At 39.9% G+C, this 17,047-nt stretch overlaps 1 protein-coding gene across 1 annotated transcript; it reads right to left on the reverse strand.

Annotated features, from left to right (window-relative positions):
• Nucleotides 1-1,521: 1,521 nt before the first annotated feature.
• On the reverse strand, nucleotides 1,522-14,737 carry LOC128524290 (ras-related protein Rap-2a). The gene is made up of 2 exons (XM_053496791.1): nucleotides 13,625-14,737; nucleotides 1,522-2,902 (listed from the first exon to the last, which is right to left on the reverse strand). The coding sequence occupies exons 1-2, from the start codon at nucleotides 13,936-13,938 to the stop codon at nucleotides 2,665-2,667; spliced, it is 552 nt and encodes a 183-aa protein (XP_053352766.1). The 5' UTR covers nucleotides 13,939-14,737; the 3' UTR covers nucleotides 1,522-2,664.
• Nucleotides 14,738-17,047: the final 2,310 nt, after the last annotated feature.

Raw genomic sequence — 17,047 nt, forward strand, 5'->3', positions numbered from 1 at the left:
GTCAAAGAAATGTTCTAGAACGTCATCAGCGGCTTACACACACAGCTTCTGCATTGTACCTGCTTTTGTCCCAATACAAAAGACATCTAATATAAAAGACTATCCTGACTGCACACATTCAAATCTACTAACACTACTGTCTCGGAAAAGGACATTGACATGTCTCTTTCACCCTCGATTACTCTCACCATCTGTGACATAATCGAACTGTTACTGGTAGTGTAAACATTCTAAATGGGGCTTATATTTCACAACCAGAGCGCTTCTGGACCCTCTGACACATACTCGGTTTTTATCAGGGTTTCCCATTAATTGTTAGTGCTGCAATCACTTTATCTGTGAGATTTGAATCTGAAGCTGAATCCCACCACTAAATGTGGAAATCTGTTTGTGTGTGCATGTGTGTGTAAAAGAATAAAATATAATAAATACACCCTCAAATATTTAAAGACTGCAAAATTGGATATATAACTCTGGCTCTCACACACATACAAATACAGGTTTGTCTTAATATATCTGTGAAGAATTTCATTAATGCTCTGCTAAAAAAAATCTAATTTTTAACTTTATCTCAGAAATCAAAGATTACAAGTTAAAATAATAATAATAAATAAAAGCCACAGATATTGTAAAAAACAGTTTTCTTCATGAAGCCCAGATACATGTCAAAATAATGCCAAAACTATCAGATACTTCTTCCTTGTCTGGACATTTGGATTCGGTCCCCACCAAAATCTGAGGAATGTTCAAGTCAAACTGGTATTTTTCATTGTACATAATAACAGAACACATGTACTGGAGTAAAGAAATACCTTTATTTCACTATATAACCCCCTGCTACACTAATACATTTATCCCACTGTTTCACTAGTGCTTGGATACCATCAAGGTAGAAAGTTTTCTCTGTATGCTGGAGTGATGATCAGACTGTCTGCTTCACGTCTGGAACGCTGGCCCCCTAGGAACTCCTTTAATGGCCCAAACACATGGAAATGGCTTGGAGCGAGGTCAGGACTGTATGACGGATTAGGCACTAACTCCCAGCTGAGTTCCTGTAACATGCAACTTGTGTTGTAATTGTGTGTATAGTTTTCACAGACATGTGTGTCTCTTCCGCAAGTTGATGGCATTATTGGTGGGATTCTTGGCCACAAGTTCTCAACTTTCTACTGTGTTCGTAATTCTCAGACCTACTGCCTTCTTCAGAATGTTTGCTTCATTCAAATATTTTACTAAAGCTAAGAGCCTCATGATTGCTTGAAGTCTTGGTCAGCTGGTTTTATGCCCTCATTCATAAAAACTTCCCGGTTTGACTTGCACACCCTGCGTATATAAGTATGCCATAGATACACACCGACATCATCTGATCATGCTAATAATAAATTTTTTTAGACACCCACATGTATAAATTAACACATTACTGAAAAAAATAGAAAGGCAGCTTGTACATGTACATGATCTCATGTAAATTTACTTTCCCTACACTTAAAACTTTCATTAAAGGAGCGTGAACAACGATGATGTGTTGAACACACTTTATTGAGGTGCCAAATGAAAGAGTGTCACCATTCATTCAGGAAGGAGAGAGTAAATGTTCACATAAAAAAATATAAAATCAACAATGAATACACAGCACCTCGCTGCTCTGGTCTGACCGGAGTGATCGTCGTTTTGGCTCAAACTCTTTAAATCAGCTTCAAGCGGTTCAGTCTTCAGGCCATGCACACAGGCCAAAGGAAGGAGGAGCCGGAGTGGAACTGGCAAAGTCCACATTTGTATTTAGACCACCAGCATCATCACCATCACCCACCACTACTACGCATTATTTTCATTACGGTTTGAAATTGGTTTTCTCCCTGTGCACCTTTTTTTGTGAAACGCTAGCACTAGAGTGGAGTTTGATGGCACGATGTGAAGAATGTTTAACCCAACTCAGAAGCAAAATTGAAATGCTGGATGATGAAAACTCCACAGAAACTCAAAGGATTTTCTGTGGCAAGAGTCCCGTCATCATCTCCCAGAAAAAGAACACACACACACAACTGATACACATCATCACACTGATGTTGAAGGAAAAAAAAAAAACAATTGTTCACAGAGCCATCCTTCAGAATAACTAAGACCAAAGGAGGGAAAGGTATAGTTTAAAATGTATTTTTGGTAGTGTTTGAGTAGGTGTTTCATCCTATCTTTCGCTACCTCTATTCATTTTTTTATTAAAGTTCAATGTTGAGGTTGTGGATGTCGACCCCTTGGCTATTAGAGCTTTGTCTAAGTTACATGATTAGAAACATATAATTAATCAAAATGGGTCAAGTCAACAGAAAACAATTTAAGAATAAAAAAAATGGCTAAATAGTGTTAACAAACCCCAGGAGTGGCGTAGCCCCCTACTCCATCAAGAAACTGGGCACTTACTCATAAAGCCAGTGCACTTTTTTTGTGAGTCAGTCAGGTAAAGTGACAAAAAACATCTCATTCGGACATTTATACGCCAGAATGAATTACACTATGAGAAAACCGATGCACCAGAAAAAACACCTACTGAAATGTTTGAGTCTTTTTTGTAAATGTATATGACTGTGCCTGCATGTTTGTGCAGTGTGTATGTGTATGCATGTGTGCATGTGTGCGAGTGTTTGCACGAGCCCTCATGATGGAGGGTTATTGTATATTGCAGGAAGAGCAGCAGGGATCGTCTTTGTCTGGCTGCGCTGCGTAGTCCATTTGTCGGACGATTTCGGCAAACAGTTCATCCACCATGGTCTTGCTCTTGGCTGAGGTCTCGATAAAGGGGCAGCCCCATTCCTCTGCTAAAGCCTGACCCTCATTCACTGACACCTCCCGCTCACTCTCCAGATCCACCTTATTTCCCACCAGGATCACCGGCACCTTCTCATACCTGTGGATGAGAGGGGGAAAAAAATAAAAATAAAAATAGAGGTTAGCTGACACCACAGATGAAGGAACGGAAGTTATAGATGTTCTCTTATTGGTAAAATTTTTTTTTTTTTTAAAAGAGTGAGAAGAATACGAAAAATATTAGCAATTTATTTAAGTGTTGGTATTATTTTCTAAAGCTATGTTTACAAGACACATTGTTTAATTACGATTTTTTTTGGTCAGATTAGATTTGCGTGCTATGACGGTTCACATTCGTAAGTAGCTTTTATCCGACTCTAATGTGAACGTGTCTGTCCTCCAAAATGTCATGTACTGTATGTTTACATCGATATGGCCTTGACTGTGCCATCACAATCCAAAAGAAGAAAGCCAGACTTTAGCTGCTTTGGCTGTTTAAGCAGCTATTGCTAGCCCTTCTATAAAATCCACACACTGCAAAAAAATAAAATAATCGGAAATAATCGAATCGAGTCACATCAGGCTGGTAATGTGAGCATAGTCTAATTAGCTACTCTCACAAACACAGTGTTGCTGAATGATCTGAACTATGGTGACACATGAAGTGACTGCATTCTTTGCATTATACCACTTTATATTACAAAGAAGATATACAGACAAAACTATTCTTGCCATATCATCATAATTACATCTTTCGATGACTGTAATGGCTTTAAACAAGCTTTCATACATATAAAACCATTTCCTTGATATAAGAATTATTGAGATAATAATTTTGAGTTTGTTTGGTTTGATTTCATACTGCACTTACTTAAACAAAATCCAAAAAAAAGAAAAAAAGAGGGCTAAGGATATACATGTACAGCTGAAAACATCCTGTACATAGAAATATATTTTATTTTTTAATCTGAAATAAAGAAAATGATAAACAAAGCTTTATCAAGTTTAAACACTAAAGACCACTAAAGCATGAAAACCACAAAGCTAGCGTGAAATGCAGTACTGTGCACTGAAGTCTTAGGCACCATATCATATCCTGTACCAATTTTGTTATGTTTATCATGTACATAGTCATTCAGTATTTCCATATATAACTTAAAAATAATAAGGAGAATATATGCATGGCTGTAAAGAAAAATATATAGTTCAAGACAGAGCAGTTTTCAGATGGAAACAAACCTAATGTACACTCCTGGGATTTGCATAAAAATAGAAAGGAGTGAGTGTGACAAAGTTACCAGAAGAACTCATATTCTCCAGCATTCTCAGTAAAACCTAACAGCTAGGGTTAGGGTTTTCTTATAAAACTGCACAAATCTGTGTCTAAAACTCCTGAATTTAAGCAATGAGTTTTCACTCCAAATATTGACTGTTTATTTTATTACTCATTATTGCTCTAAATAGAAGTTTCTTTCATGCAGAAATGTTTTCTTTTGCTTATGCCATGTTTTTGTATGTGCCCAAGACTTTTGCACAGTACTGTAAGTAAAACAGTTGCTGGGATTTTTGTACATGTGATTTTGTACATAATTATGCAGACATGATAAACACATATAAAAAAAGAATTGGTACAGCATATAATATGGTGCCTAAGACTTTTGCACAGTACTGTTCATATTAATTAAATACATAAATAATTTATTTAAATTTATATTACATTTAGACTTTTTCTGTTTTTGTTATTTTCTCAGAACTTTTCTCAGCTTCTCACTCACAGGTTGGTTTAATGGTTCGTATCTATAACCAAGATACACAGCATTGTTAATGCGAGTTCAGCTGAATCACTTTCTCACCACAATGATCTCATGTAAAAAAGTTCTCTTGGAACCAGACCGAGGGCAACTTGTTCAGACGGTCAGGGACCGGTTGTTTTGGTCGGCACCCAAGCGCGATCGCTGCACGTCTCATCTGCCTAAACAAACTGCACCAAAGAGGACAACTAAATGGTGCATGTGTGAAATAGCTGCCAGATGCCTGGAAAGATATCCGTACATCACACAAAGGCAAAGTCGGGTAGATCATTAAATAAATAAATAAATGAATAGAAGTAAGCTTCCTGCCTTTCGCTCTCTTGTCACAGTGATGCAAAGAGCATGAGAAATCAGCAGGGCGACAGCACTAATGCTCCTTGAAGCTGTAATCTTAAGAGAAATGACTGAGGGTTTAACAGTTTGCTTTAATGTATACTCATTTCAGATGCACAGAGCACCAGAGTGTTAACGCCCATCTCATCCTCCTCCCTAGCCCCCTGTCAGACAGAACAAACAGTATGACAACAAAATGGACTTCTCGGCTCTCATTAGGCTCTGGTTGTTCTGTATGAAATATTCATGCCATTAAGTCGTGCCCCATGCTGTGAAGAGAGCATGCAGACGAACACACACAGACACACTATGGCATGGCGATGTGTTGGTCAGGACTGCGTGTCGTGAAGGAGAGCTGGGATCTCAGACTCCATCAGTGATCAGTGTAAGGAAGTGGGGAAAGTCTTGGCACTGTAAAACCATGAGCATGCTGTTTTATTATGGACTGCATTCTCCTTTTCTTGGTCATTTCCTGTTTGAGAGGAACGTAGGAGCAATCTCAGCATAATGTTTAGAACATGTGATGTTAGCAAAGTCTCTGCGGGAGCATTCCCATTTTAATGATAAAACAGAACATTTTCTTGTGAAACGAAATGTTTCCAAATGTTTTTTTTAATAGGGTATTTTAACTCACTGACTGACTCTGTGGCATTAAAAATCATGAGTTCATCCATTAATGAAAAAACTTCAGTCATTTGTTTATTGTGGTGAAGCTGCTGGTAGATCTAGATGGAACGCACCCTGGACGAGACACCAACGAATTGCATGGTACCACACATCCCAGTGACCCTGTGCAGAAACTGGAGAATGTAGAAAAATCCCGCACACAACATGGGAAAAAAACATACAAAACTCATAGACACAGAGTAACCTGAGCTCACGATCAAACTGTTGACTGTGGACATGTAAACTGGCGATTTTACTTTGGTAAAGGTCTAAGAAATTCTCCTTCCTGTAATGGAACCTTACAAGCCGTGTGCAAGTCTGAGTGGGGAGAACATCCAGTGAAAGACTATGACAAATAAAGAAAAAAAAAAATTACTTTGTCTTTTCTATGGTTGCTATGGTGATGTAAATTACTTCTCGAATGTCAAATTGGACTGTGAAGTAGCAAGAAGCTTGTCTAGTCCTAGTTGACATAAATAGAAGCACCACACTACACAATGTTGGGCCAGTAATAATATATATATATATTTTTTTTTATGCCACAACCCAACAGGTCCTTCACACAAAACAATCACATTCTCACGTCCTTTACAAGTGAACCTCAGCTCTGAGCACTGTGTTACTAAACCACTGAATTTATGACAGGACAGACACTCAGAGATTGCTGTGTGGGCGTGAGGGAGGCTGTGTGAAAATCAGGCCTTAGCACTAACTATTTTTACCCACACGCATAAAATCCTGTCCTCTCTCTCTCTCCGACATACACACACGCGCATATTTTATATATATATATATATATATATATATATATATATATATAAATACACACGCATATATATACACATACACACACACTCCCACGATGGGGCTCTTTAAATACATCACTGATTATAGTGGTGGACTGATCGCCGTGCTGTGCAGTGTGTGCTGTGAGGGCGTGTGGACATGGCAGTGGTTTTAGGGAGCCGTCTTTCATGCGGTTGTTTGGTGTGTGTGTGCTTCTGTGGGAAAATACAGCAGGGAAAGAGTAGGAGGGGCAGTGGTTGTGATGTGCTAAGATGGTGGCCATCACGATGAAAAGCCCAGTCACTACTTATTACTGATTACAACCGTCTTGTCCACACACACACACACACACACACACACACACACACACACACACACACACACACACACACACACACACACACACACACACACACACACACACGAGTGAGGAAATGAGAGAGAAATTGTTCTGAAACTGTGGCTGTCAAACTCCTTAAGAAATTGTAACGACATTTTAATCAGTTGAAAGGTGTAATAAGTGAATGCACTCGTACATTATTGAGCCCATCAGCAAATTTATTTATAATACCTGTTCGCCAGAGAGCCCATGCTCATACATTTTTGCATTTTTGATCGATCATCAATACTAAAGCTCATACAAAGCTAAAGCTCATGAAATGCAGGTCGATCCTGGTCCTCCTTGCAGCCAAAACTCAGGATCAGGATTGCCACATGCTCTGCATTTGCCTACTGATTTATTTTCGTTTTTTTCTGCTACGCAGCAGGGTTCTAAACTTCTCACTTGACCCGAATTCAAGTTCTGCAAGAAAACCTGACTATTCAATTCAACTGAATGAATCCCAAATGCTTTCCTACTTATTGTACATGTGCTCACTACACAGTTTCTAACACAACAGTGAGCTGTTTGAGCAATATCGCATTAGCAAGAGTGCTGGTATAATGAACGTCAGCAAAACTGTGATTCGGCTTTGGGCCACAGGTAATCACATCTGTGCTGATACTGCTTTTATAGTCGAGACTTCTATAATCAAGAAATTAATACTGGTTAACTGGAATTTCAGGCACAAAATAAACAAATATATTGTTTAGTTTTACCATCAAGAAAGCTAATTCTCAAAGAGGCCACAGCTGGGTAAAGCATTGAATGTTGCCATGCCAACGCACAGACTGCCTGATGGTCCATATTGTAAAAGTGTAGTAAGGGTTTCAGGGTAATGAGCTATTGTCAGATTTGGATTACTATGTAGCAACAAAAAAAAGTCAAGTGGAGTAATTCAAACAGTGTAATGTTATACTAAATATTAGCACTCTTCGAACGCCACTAGTTCAATCAAATTAATGGACCGAATGACCCAATGGAATTTCATCTGAGGTGGAGTCACAAAAAAAAATAAAAATCATGTGAAAATCCAGATGGAATTTGTTCCATGAATTACCTCATTTAGTACCCATTTATCACTAAAAAGAATACAGTAAAATGTATATTAATTTGCTATTCTTTCTTAACGCCATGCCAGCTTCTATGGCTAGAATCATGGCAAGAGTCATTTTTGTTATTCAATACTAAAACTAGATAAGATGTTTTAAAAAAAAAATTTTTTTTCTAAAAACTAAAACTACATTTGGATTTACTTGTTTAAAAACTTTTTTTAAAGTGTTACCAAAAGAAAACAAGTTCCTTACAGGAGTAAAAGAGTTACAGTCAAATAAAATATGTTTTAATGGACAGAAAGGTTCTGCTTGATATAAATTTGCAATTAAAAAAAAGCGAAAATATTTTACAAATGACATTTATTTAACGACTCATTATATCATCATTTATCATCCTTCTAACAAAGATTATACAACTGTTAGTAACAACTGAGTAATCTGATTGGACGGAGGCATCCCACGAGTGCTGATATAGAGCACAACAGCACTGGGACATTTAACTATATGTTAAATTACATTACTCTGTGTCACAGCAGTTTTAAGAATTGTTAACTACACTAATAGTCAGTCGCTAGCATGGGTGAAAGCACGGTCAGTACAGTCCCACATTCAAAACCACCCACAGAAGCGCTTTCATCAAGACACCTCATCTGATCATGTTATATAATCTTTAACAACACTTTCTCTCCTTTATAACTGCTTCAAAGTCACTCTGAATTACCTGTAAACCATCCATGTTGTTTTATTTAAGGCTTAGGCAAGCTACTAAGCTAACTAGCTTGTAGCGCACGGCTGAAACCCAAGTCCCTCTCTAACCCCTGATCGAGGTCACTACTTGGTGTGTGTGTGGGAGAAGTGGACTGTACACCTTACACAGCGCATTAACTTTCCATTTAAGGGCATTTCAGATGCTCTTCTAAAGTGTAATAAGTGGAAATATAAAGAGAAACCTAGGAGATCTACAGGACTTTCCACCACCTTCATGGTTAACTCTGCATGTTTTATAAAAATAACTCTCATAGTCGCTAACTGTCAGTTGCAGTTTCTCTAGCCGCAATTAGTTAGTTTCGCAGGTGTGGAAGGTACGTGTTGGCAAAAATAACTGGTTAAATAAACAGACCATAATCTGTTGATGATTAATGTTTTTTTTGTGAAACTGTTTTAAAAAGCCAATAGATCTGTGCTGATACTTAGCACAACAGCATGACCTCATGTGAGATATAACTAGTGCCCTGCACAGCAGCAGAATAAAGCACACAGCAGTCAAGCCATGCTGGGAGGTTGACTAAAAACAAATTGCTCCTCTATGAATGCTACATTTAAATAAAAAGATGAAAACATGCACAGCACAAGAAGAACTGCATGCTGATGAATATTGTGTGCATCTGTGTGTGTGTGTGTGTGTGTGTGTGTGTGTGCGAGTATGTTTGAGAAAGAACTTCCCAAGCAAACCTCCTAACCCTCCGAAATTCCAATTAACACTATTTCATCATGGTTTCATCATTAAATAATATGCATATATGAACACTAGAGAAAGGGGGGGGGGATCAATTGTTAGCTATACTGTAGGAATTATTTTCAGTGGCAATGCATACATCATCGCACTAACTCCAAAATCTATTTTTAAAAAAATGATATTTGTTTTGCATTTTAGGTAAACTGTTGCAGTTCCTCTATAATCATACAGGTGGTGTGCTTAATTTTCTTTGCTCATAGGTAGGCAGCACAGAGTCATGTGAGGTAGGAGCAAATTATATGCTAAGTTTATTTATAACAAACCTGGACATCAAATCAGGATCTGTAAAATCATGATACTTACGGAATCGCAATTCAAACCTAATTGGTCCCTAGGTATTGTGATAATATCGTATCAGGTGTTCCCTGCTAATTCCCAGCTCCAACATATACATTACATATGTTCTACCAAGGCATTGTATATAGCATGACAGATTATCTTTAGAGAGGTTTTCATGAAAGTATTAAGATGGATAGGATTACACACAAACACACACACACTCACAGCAGTGTGTATGTGTAAACAGATATCAGCAAATAATCTGATATAATATCCATGGGTTTTTAGCTTACAACTACATTCAGCTACTCCCGCTGCACAAGTCAGGTCTGTCTGAGGCACACTGCAGCCCAGTTGCCACTGCCCAGATTCACATTGACTCAGTGATACACACACACCTTATATATAATACATAACCACTCTACTGATACACACAAGCTAAGGGGGATGGGAAAAGCAAAGATCATCCTTTGGTCCTAAACCTGACCAGACAACCCAGTGTCTTGTTCAGATCAGACCAAAGCATCAAAAAAACAACATTTCATTGGTGCTAATGACCCGTCTCTTACACTGTCAGCTCCATAGCCTCTAAAAACACACAGTGTTGTGTATTGTTGCTGAGGAGAATCAAGGAAAAGATGCAATGCAAGAACATGGACTGTGATCAAGCAAGTTGCTCTGAACTACATATCTGGTATATCTGATCCGAGCTTAAAATGTTTTCTTTACTAAAAACAGAACATGAATGCAAAGTTACGATTGATTTTAAGATAAATGTCTGGACATTCTGGACTCTGATTCCTTTGTCACCGAATGCATTTAGCTTTGTCACTTCCTAAAATTGGAACAGGAACATCGAGACATAAAAAAAGGTGTTTAGTGTACATCTCTTTGATTAAATCCTAGACTAAAAATGACAGAAAAAATGAATTACAAGAGGAAAATACCTGAGCATAAACGAACCATTTTCTTGTCAAACCTCCGAATTGCACTCTTAGACCCTTTGCTCTGAATCCACAAACTGCTTATGCTCTATGCGCAGGAGGGATGGTATACTTCTGCGTGCCCTGCCATAGTGACACCAGCCCTCTGTAGACATCAGTGTGCTTGTGTATGTGGAAGGCTGCAGTTAGCACTGTCCTTTGTGCTTATGCTACCCTGTGATGCAGTAAGAGCAGCAGTTTAAAAAAACATGGAGCCTGGCATCTCAAAAAAAAGCATGTGGTAGCCTTTACCATCCCAAATGGTAACTCGTGTGTGATAAGGAAGACTGGGGGACCAGACTTGTGCTAGGTATCAAGTGAATGGGACCTGGGGAAAAGCATGCTGAGAATCCTGATAGGACATTACCAATAGATTTAAATGGCAGCAAAAAATATTTGTTTTACTGAAATATTACTGAAGGACAGTAATATTTTTACAATTTTAACCATACACTGTGGAGAAAATACTTTCTGCATTGGACATTTGAAACGCTTCAAACAAGGCCTTCCGATCCAAATGTATCCAAGTCAATGACAAGCAATGAATTTGCATAAATGACTTTGTACAGTCTGTCTCTTAATGCTCTGCCAAGCCTACTGATGACAGACAGTCTAGGCATAAGGTCCAGCTACATCTATGAATAGTCTGTACATCTGGCTGTCAGTGCTGTTAACCCGGTAAAAGACACCGTGTCACAAAGTTTAGAGTCCCTGTGGACTAAAAATACACATTCTACTGTAACACTCCAAAAAGAAAAAGAAAAAAATCTATGGAGCTCATTATGATTTCATAAACCCTGAGCAAAAAAAAAACATAGCCACTCTATTAATAGATAAAAAACATAAGACTTTTATAACTGCATAACACACAGACTTTCCTACAAGGGAGCCTAAGCATTTCCAGTGTTTCTTGTGCACTTCCAGCTGTGAAATGCACATGTGGCAGTATGTGTGTGTACACACAGCCATGTACTGCACATGTTATAACGCTTTTCAGCAAGCTACAAGTATGTCAATTAACCTGATTCCAGAGCTATCCACAGCTGCTGGAGTTTCCCCATCATGTAACACTACCCCTCCAGAGGTTAAAGGCTGATGACATCATTTCTCATATAATCCTAGTGTTAACAGTAAACAAAACCACTGCAGCAATTAAGAAGCTTCGAGTTTTATGTGAAGAAAGTCAGCAAGTTTGAGAAAAGTATGAATGCTATCAGACACTCCTACTGAATACAAACCACAAGCAATGTCTTGAATGTCTGTAGCAATTCTGTGCATGTTGCGTTTGACCCATCAACAGTTTGTACTATTTGCAGCTCCAGCCACAAGTCCCAGTTCAGCGCTCTTGGCATCCTTACACTGTAGCCAAATTGAGCACAGCGACTTATTTATATGATTTAGTGCTGCGTCCCATAATTTAAGCCCAGAAAAAGGTTTTGTTTTATAAAAACAAAACCTTGCTGTGAAATTTTGACCTTGTTATGTCAGTCATGTCAACAAGTCACCTGTAATATCTAATCCACACTTGCAGTTAACAGATGAAAAATTCCAACCTCACACTGTGAAACAGTAAACTATGCTGATTTTTATTTAAGGTCAAATCCTGACACCCAGCTCCAAGAGCCAATCAATTCACACGAACGGCTCTATGCATCAATCAAAACACTGTTTACAGCCCTATGAGCCAATCAAAACACAGCTCACAGCTCTATGAGCCAATCACAAAACATCATAGGACTCCACAAGCCAACCACATCACCACATGTAGCTGGAATATTTTTTGTGCATGTACATCTTTCCTTCAGTGTAACAACTTTGCTAACGCAGGTCTATTTATTTTTATTTTAATACTTGTTTATGAATATGTCCTCATGACAAATGAGAAACAAAACAGTGGCCACCTATAAACATATCTTTTTACATCTCTATCTCTCTATCTATATCGTATCGATCATATTACTTAGCCTTTTTATTCCATTGCACTGCTGAATGTTATCATCCTGTTACGTTACATGCCGTGACGAAGTATACAAAAAAGTGTTGGTGTTGGTGAGATAAGATCAAGAAACACATAGTTGGCGAGAAATAAATCTCCTCCTTAAAACGCATTTTAAACTAAGGTAACACATTGCACAACACAACAGAGCGCTGGAGGGCCCAATAATTTTATTTATCACGCTGTTATTTTTTGTAAACAGGCCACTTATACAGTACATTCCTGGCTAGATGTTAACTGCATGTCATTGGCTCTGCACATGTACTTTGCACAGTGACAAACTTGAATCTAATCTAATCTAACTTACGTTTGTTTTATACAACGACTAACTGTTATAAGATCGAGCTAGCTTCCCGCATGACTAAAGTTCTTAGTAATGTGTATCAGCTGATATACGGCTAAAAGCGGTCAAGAACCTACATGCAAATGTTAGACAGAATCCCTGCAAAATCACTGGAGAAAAAAAATAATTAGAAACAAAAACCTTGATGTATAACACACTCTGGAAACAATGTCAAAATAGAGGATCACAACCCAAACCATTATAGGACACATGACACACACACACCTCAGATCTAGAATGGGGGGGTTAGGGTTTGACCAGCTCACAGTGGGAGACATCAGACACTATTTGCTTTCTCTGTCTCGCTGTGTGGTTGCCATCTTGAGCAGGTCTGGTATTTAATCATACAATGATCAGTCCTGAAGGCAAAGTGTTTCACGAATTTAACAGTAGACCTTACTATGTGGGTCACGCTATAGCTAAACCCCCGAATCACTGCCCAAGGGTCAGGAGTCTTTGATGTAAATCTTAAGGTGATGCTATTCAAATCTTATATGTCAGTTAAGAAACTACCTATACATATCTGTGTGTGTATAAACAGTATATGTATTTAAGTGTGTGTGTGTGAGAGAGAGAGAGAGAGAGAAAGAGAGTGAGCTCCAGCAGTAAAGCACTACTGCAGAACCCATCAGTGCTGAGTCAGTGCAATGCAGGCTCGGTTCCTCCGGCCGCTACCTTTTCACGCGGATGATTTGGTCCCGCATGGGCTTGATGTCCTGGAAGCTCTGCTGGTTCACCAGGCTGTAGACCAGGATGAAGCCCTGGCCGTTCTTGATGTACAGGTCGCGCATGGAGGCGAACTGTTCCGTGCCGGCCGTGTCCAGGATCTCGAGCACCGACGGCGACGAGTCCACTTCTATCTCCTTGCGGTAGAAGTCCTCGATGGTCGGGTCGTACTTCTCGATGAACGTGCCGGTGACGAACTGCACGGTGAGGGCGGACTTGCCCACGCCGCCGCTGCCCAGCACCACCACCTTGTACTCGCGCATAGCTCTGAACGGAGCGTTAAAGAAGGCAAGGAAAGGAGGAGGGGGGGATAAACCAGAGAAACGCGCACTAGCACCCGGGACTCGTCATTTAAAACAAGTAATAAAAGGCAAAGCTGGGTTTTAGCTACAGTGCCAGTGACGGAGCGGGTCCCATGCTGCTCCTGAGCGCCCTGCTCGCTTTTAGCTAAACGAAGTAAACAAGCGGCGCACAAAGGCGCGGAGCCCGAACAACGACACGGAGACGAAGCGGCGCATTATCGCGGTCCACTTTTACCGCAAGCCAGTCTGCTGCTGCACGGTTTCCTGCGTCTTTGCGTTAGACAGCTCGGGCTCTTTCATTTGCTGAGCTCACGGTCCTAAATCATCCGAGTGTGGGGGGAAAAACGGCGCTACTCCTGCGCAGAGTTACATTAGCTGCGGTACTGGCTAAGCTAACAAAGCTTCACCCGGAATCTCAGAGCTGCAAAATTAAAAAAAAAAAAAAAACGAAAAAACGAGATTGTCTTTGAAGCAGTCGAGTGTTCGCAGTTTTAGAGAAAACAGTGTCTCATCTGTGTTTTCATTTCGCCTCTTCTTCCGCGCACCGACACATCCGCGGCCGCCATGCTCTCGGGTGGAGACCCACAAGCGCCGCCGCCGCCGCGTTACCGCCCGTTCGCCCTGCTCGGCTTCCGTAGCCAGCGCCAGGAGAAGCACGTCATCAGCGTCTCGCGCACGGACCTGCGACGGGAGCCTGATAGGCGCGGCCACGCGCTTCAAACCGCATCCGCACCCCGTGCGGAAGGAGTGCAGATGATTTCCAAACTCGGATTTCCGCTTAGGGTTTGGAGATCGACGTCTGTGGGGCGGGACACGGCGCTGCCGTCCAATAGCGAACGAGATCGAGGACACGCGCCAAAAAGAGCAGCGCGCTGGATGCTGTTGCTATGGAAACGCTCAGGCTTTCTAAAAGGGCAAGAGTAGATGCTCATCAGACTGTTGATTCGCTGTAATTTCATTCACCGTAGTTGTTTCAACTTATAGAGATGTAGATTGTTGTTATATGGTTTCACTCTAATTTTAAACCCCTATTTCAATTTTGCCCAGTCCCCCAGATGGCTAGATCTACCCATGTCATGAATGGTGGTGGTGATCACCTGCATATTTTGTGCATTAATATAGTATTTACAATACTTCCACCGTCGTGCAGCGTACGCTTCCCTTTGTCTCATGCCCCAAGTATTCTTTCGCCAAATCCTACTACACTGTATTGTTAGAAGTATATGGACACCTGACCATCATATCCATGTGTGCCTTTTGAAAGTTACATTCCAGATTTACTTTCTCTTATCTGTTTTAATAAACTCCAAATCATGCAGTCATGCTTTGTGAGGAGGCATAGAGGGAGTCAGCACTTTCGCTCATTTCAAAGATTTTGACTAGGGTTGAGGCAAAGTCATAATTCATATATACAGCTTTTATTTAATCATATCTCTTCTATTTTTTTTTTTATAAAGAAACAAAAGATTTTCAATTTTTATGGTGTCAGGTAACTTCAATTTTCAATTAGCTGTTTAATTGGCTTGATTTCCAACAATATTTACCTCTGGAGTTGATTTTCCCCCTCATGCAATTTACTCCTCATTCCCCCTACTTTGAGTCAAATTTCCTCTATTTCCAGCCACCCAGCTGTCCAACCAGGACACCTCCTGCATTAAGTGCAGCAAAGCTGATGCTGGCAGATTCGAACCCTTCAGAGCACTGCAGTCTAAATAGCTTGCTACTTGCAAATTCCCATGTCCAGCATCAACTGATAAGCATAAAAAGCCCAGAAAAAGAGTTTCAAAGCTATGTAATGACTCAGCTCTATCTGCTAGGCTCATGGCCCAATGATGAGTCACTATCTTTACTTCCCCTAAAAGGATGCTACATCTGCTGTCACATCCAGGACTTCTACTAAGCCAGCAATGACCCCCTAGTTAAACTCTGCCCTCAGCAACATATTAAAATAGTTTTAGGTCAGTACCATGTAGTTGCAAGTGTTACTAAAGGACTGGATGGTGCTCCATGCATTAGTGTACATGGTGCTTGCACAGCACAATTCAATATGCCACTGTACAATTGGTTTAATGATTGAGCAAACTCTATGGTATGCTCTGTAGTGAAATATGATTGATCACTAGCAGGTTGGTATGGGTCACATGCCTGCTGTTTATATTGCATTACTAGTCCCCTTACCACATGAATCACAATATATTCAGGATAGTTCTTGCCTTAACTCACAGAGGTAACTCTCTTTTGGACAAAGTGAGACTTTAAGATAAAAAGTGTGGATCATCTTCCTAGCTTTACCTCCTTTATCAGAAAATGAGGCTGAAAAGAGGCTGCCAGTTTTAATCCACATTTATATTTCAGATAGAATTTTTTTTTTTTAAATCTTCATCAGCTGGATCCATCCAACCTGACGTAGCTTAAAGTCAGGCATCATATCCCCCACATGTTCTAAAGTTCCTTAAGCCCTCACTTCTAACAAACCTAGGCAAGATGCAGAACCGAAATGGCTTTCCATGAAGACCTTACGCTAGCAATTGCTCCAGAAAGGAACTGCGTGCACTAGGAGTAAGAAAACCTACACAAGGCTGTGGTGGTTTCTTGCCTTTTAAAACAAAATTCTTAGCAAAGGTCAACTCATTCACTTTTGTGAATGTATTGACTTTGAATATTCTTTCAGGGACATTGCTGTGTCTGCTTTATGCACTACGGTACTAATTACTGTTTAAACTGTAAGGTGGTTTCCTCATCCTCACTGTTCAACTGGCATGCATGAAAGAAAAAATGTCAGGCTCTCAAAGCAAAAGCTGGTCTACTTGTGGGTACCAGTGGCTGTAGTTGGACTGGACACACTACACAGATGTGCCAGATTATTTAGAGGTGTGCTGTGCCAAGACCAAGTATGTGTTGCTTACCTGGGCATGCACTGTCTCCAGTTTCTAAGAAAAACAATAAGCTAAGCCCCCTTTAAGCTAAGATTTAATAATGAATGTTATTATTTAGCACTTTTTTTTTATTTATGTTAACATATTGTTTGTAAAGTATTCTTAATCCTACTCCCCTTTGTTAGCATTAAAGT

Source organism: Clarias gariepinus, chromosome 5, assembly GCF_024256425.1.
Source record: "Clarias gariepinus isolate MV-2021 ecotype Netherlands chromosome 5, CGAR_prim_01v2, whole genome shotgun sequence".
NCBI classification, from domain to species: domain Eukaryota; kingdom Metazoa; phylum Chordata; class Actinopteri; order Siluriformes; family Clariidae; genus Clarias; species Clarias gariepinus.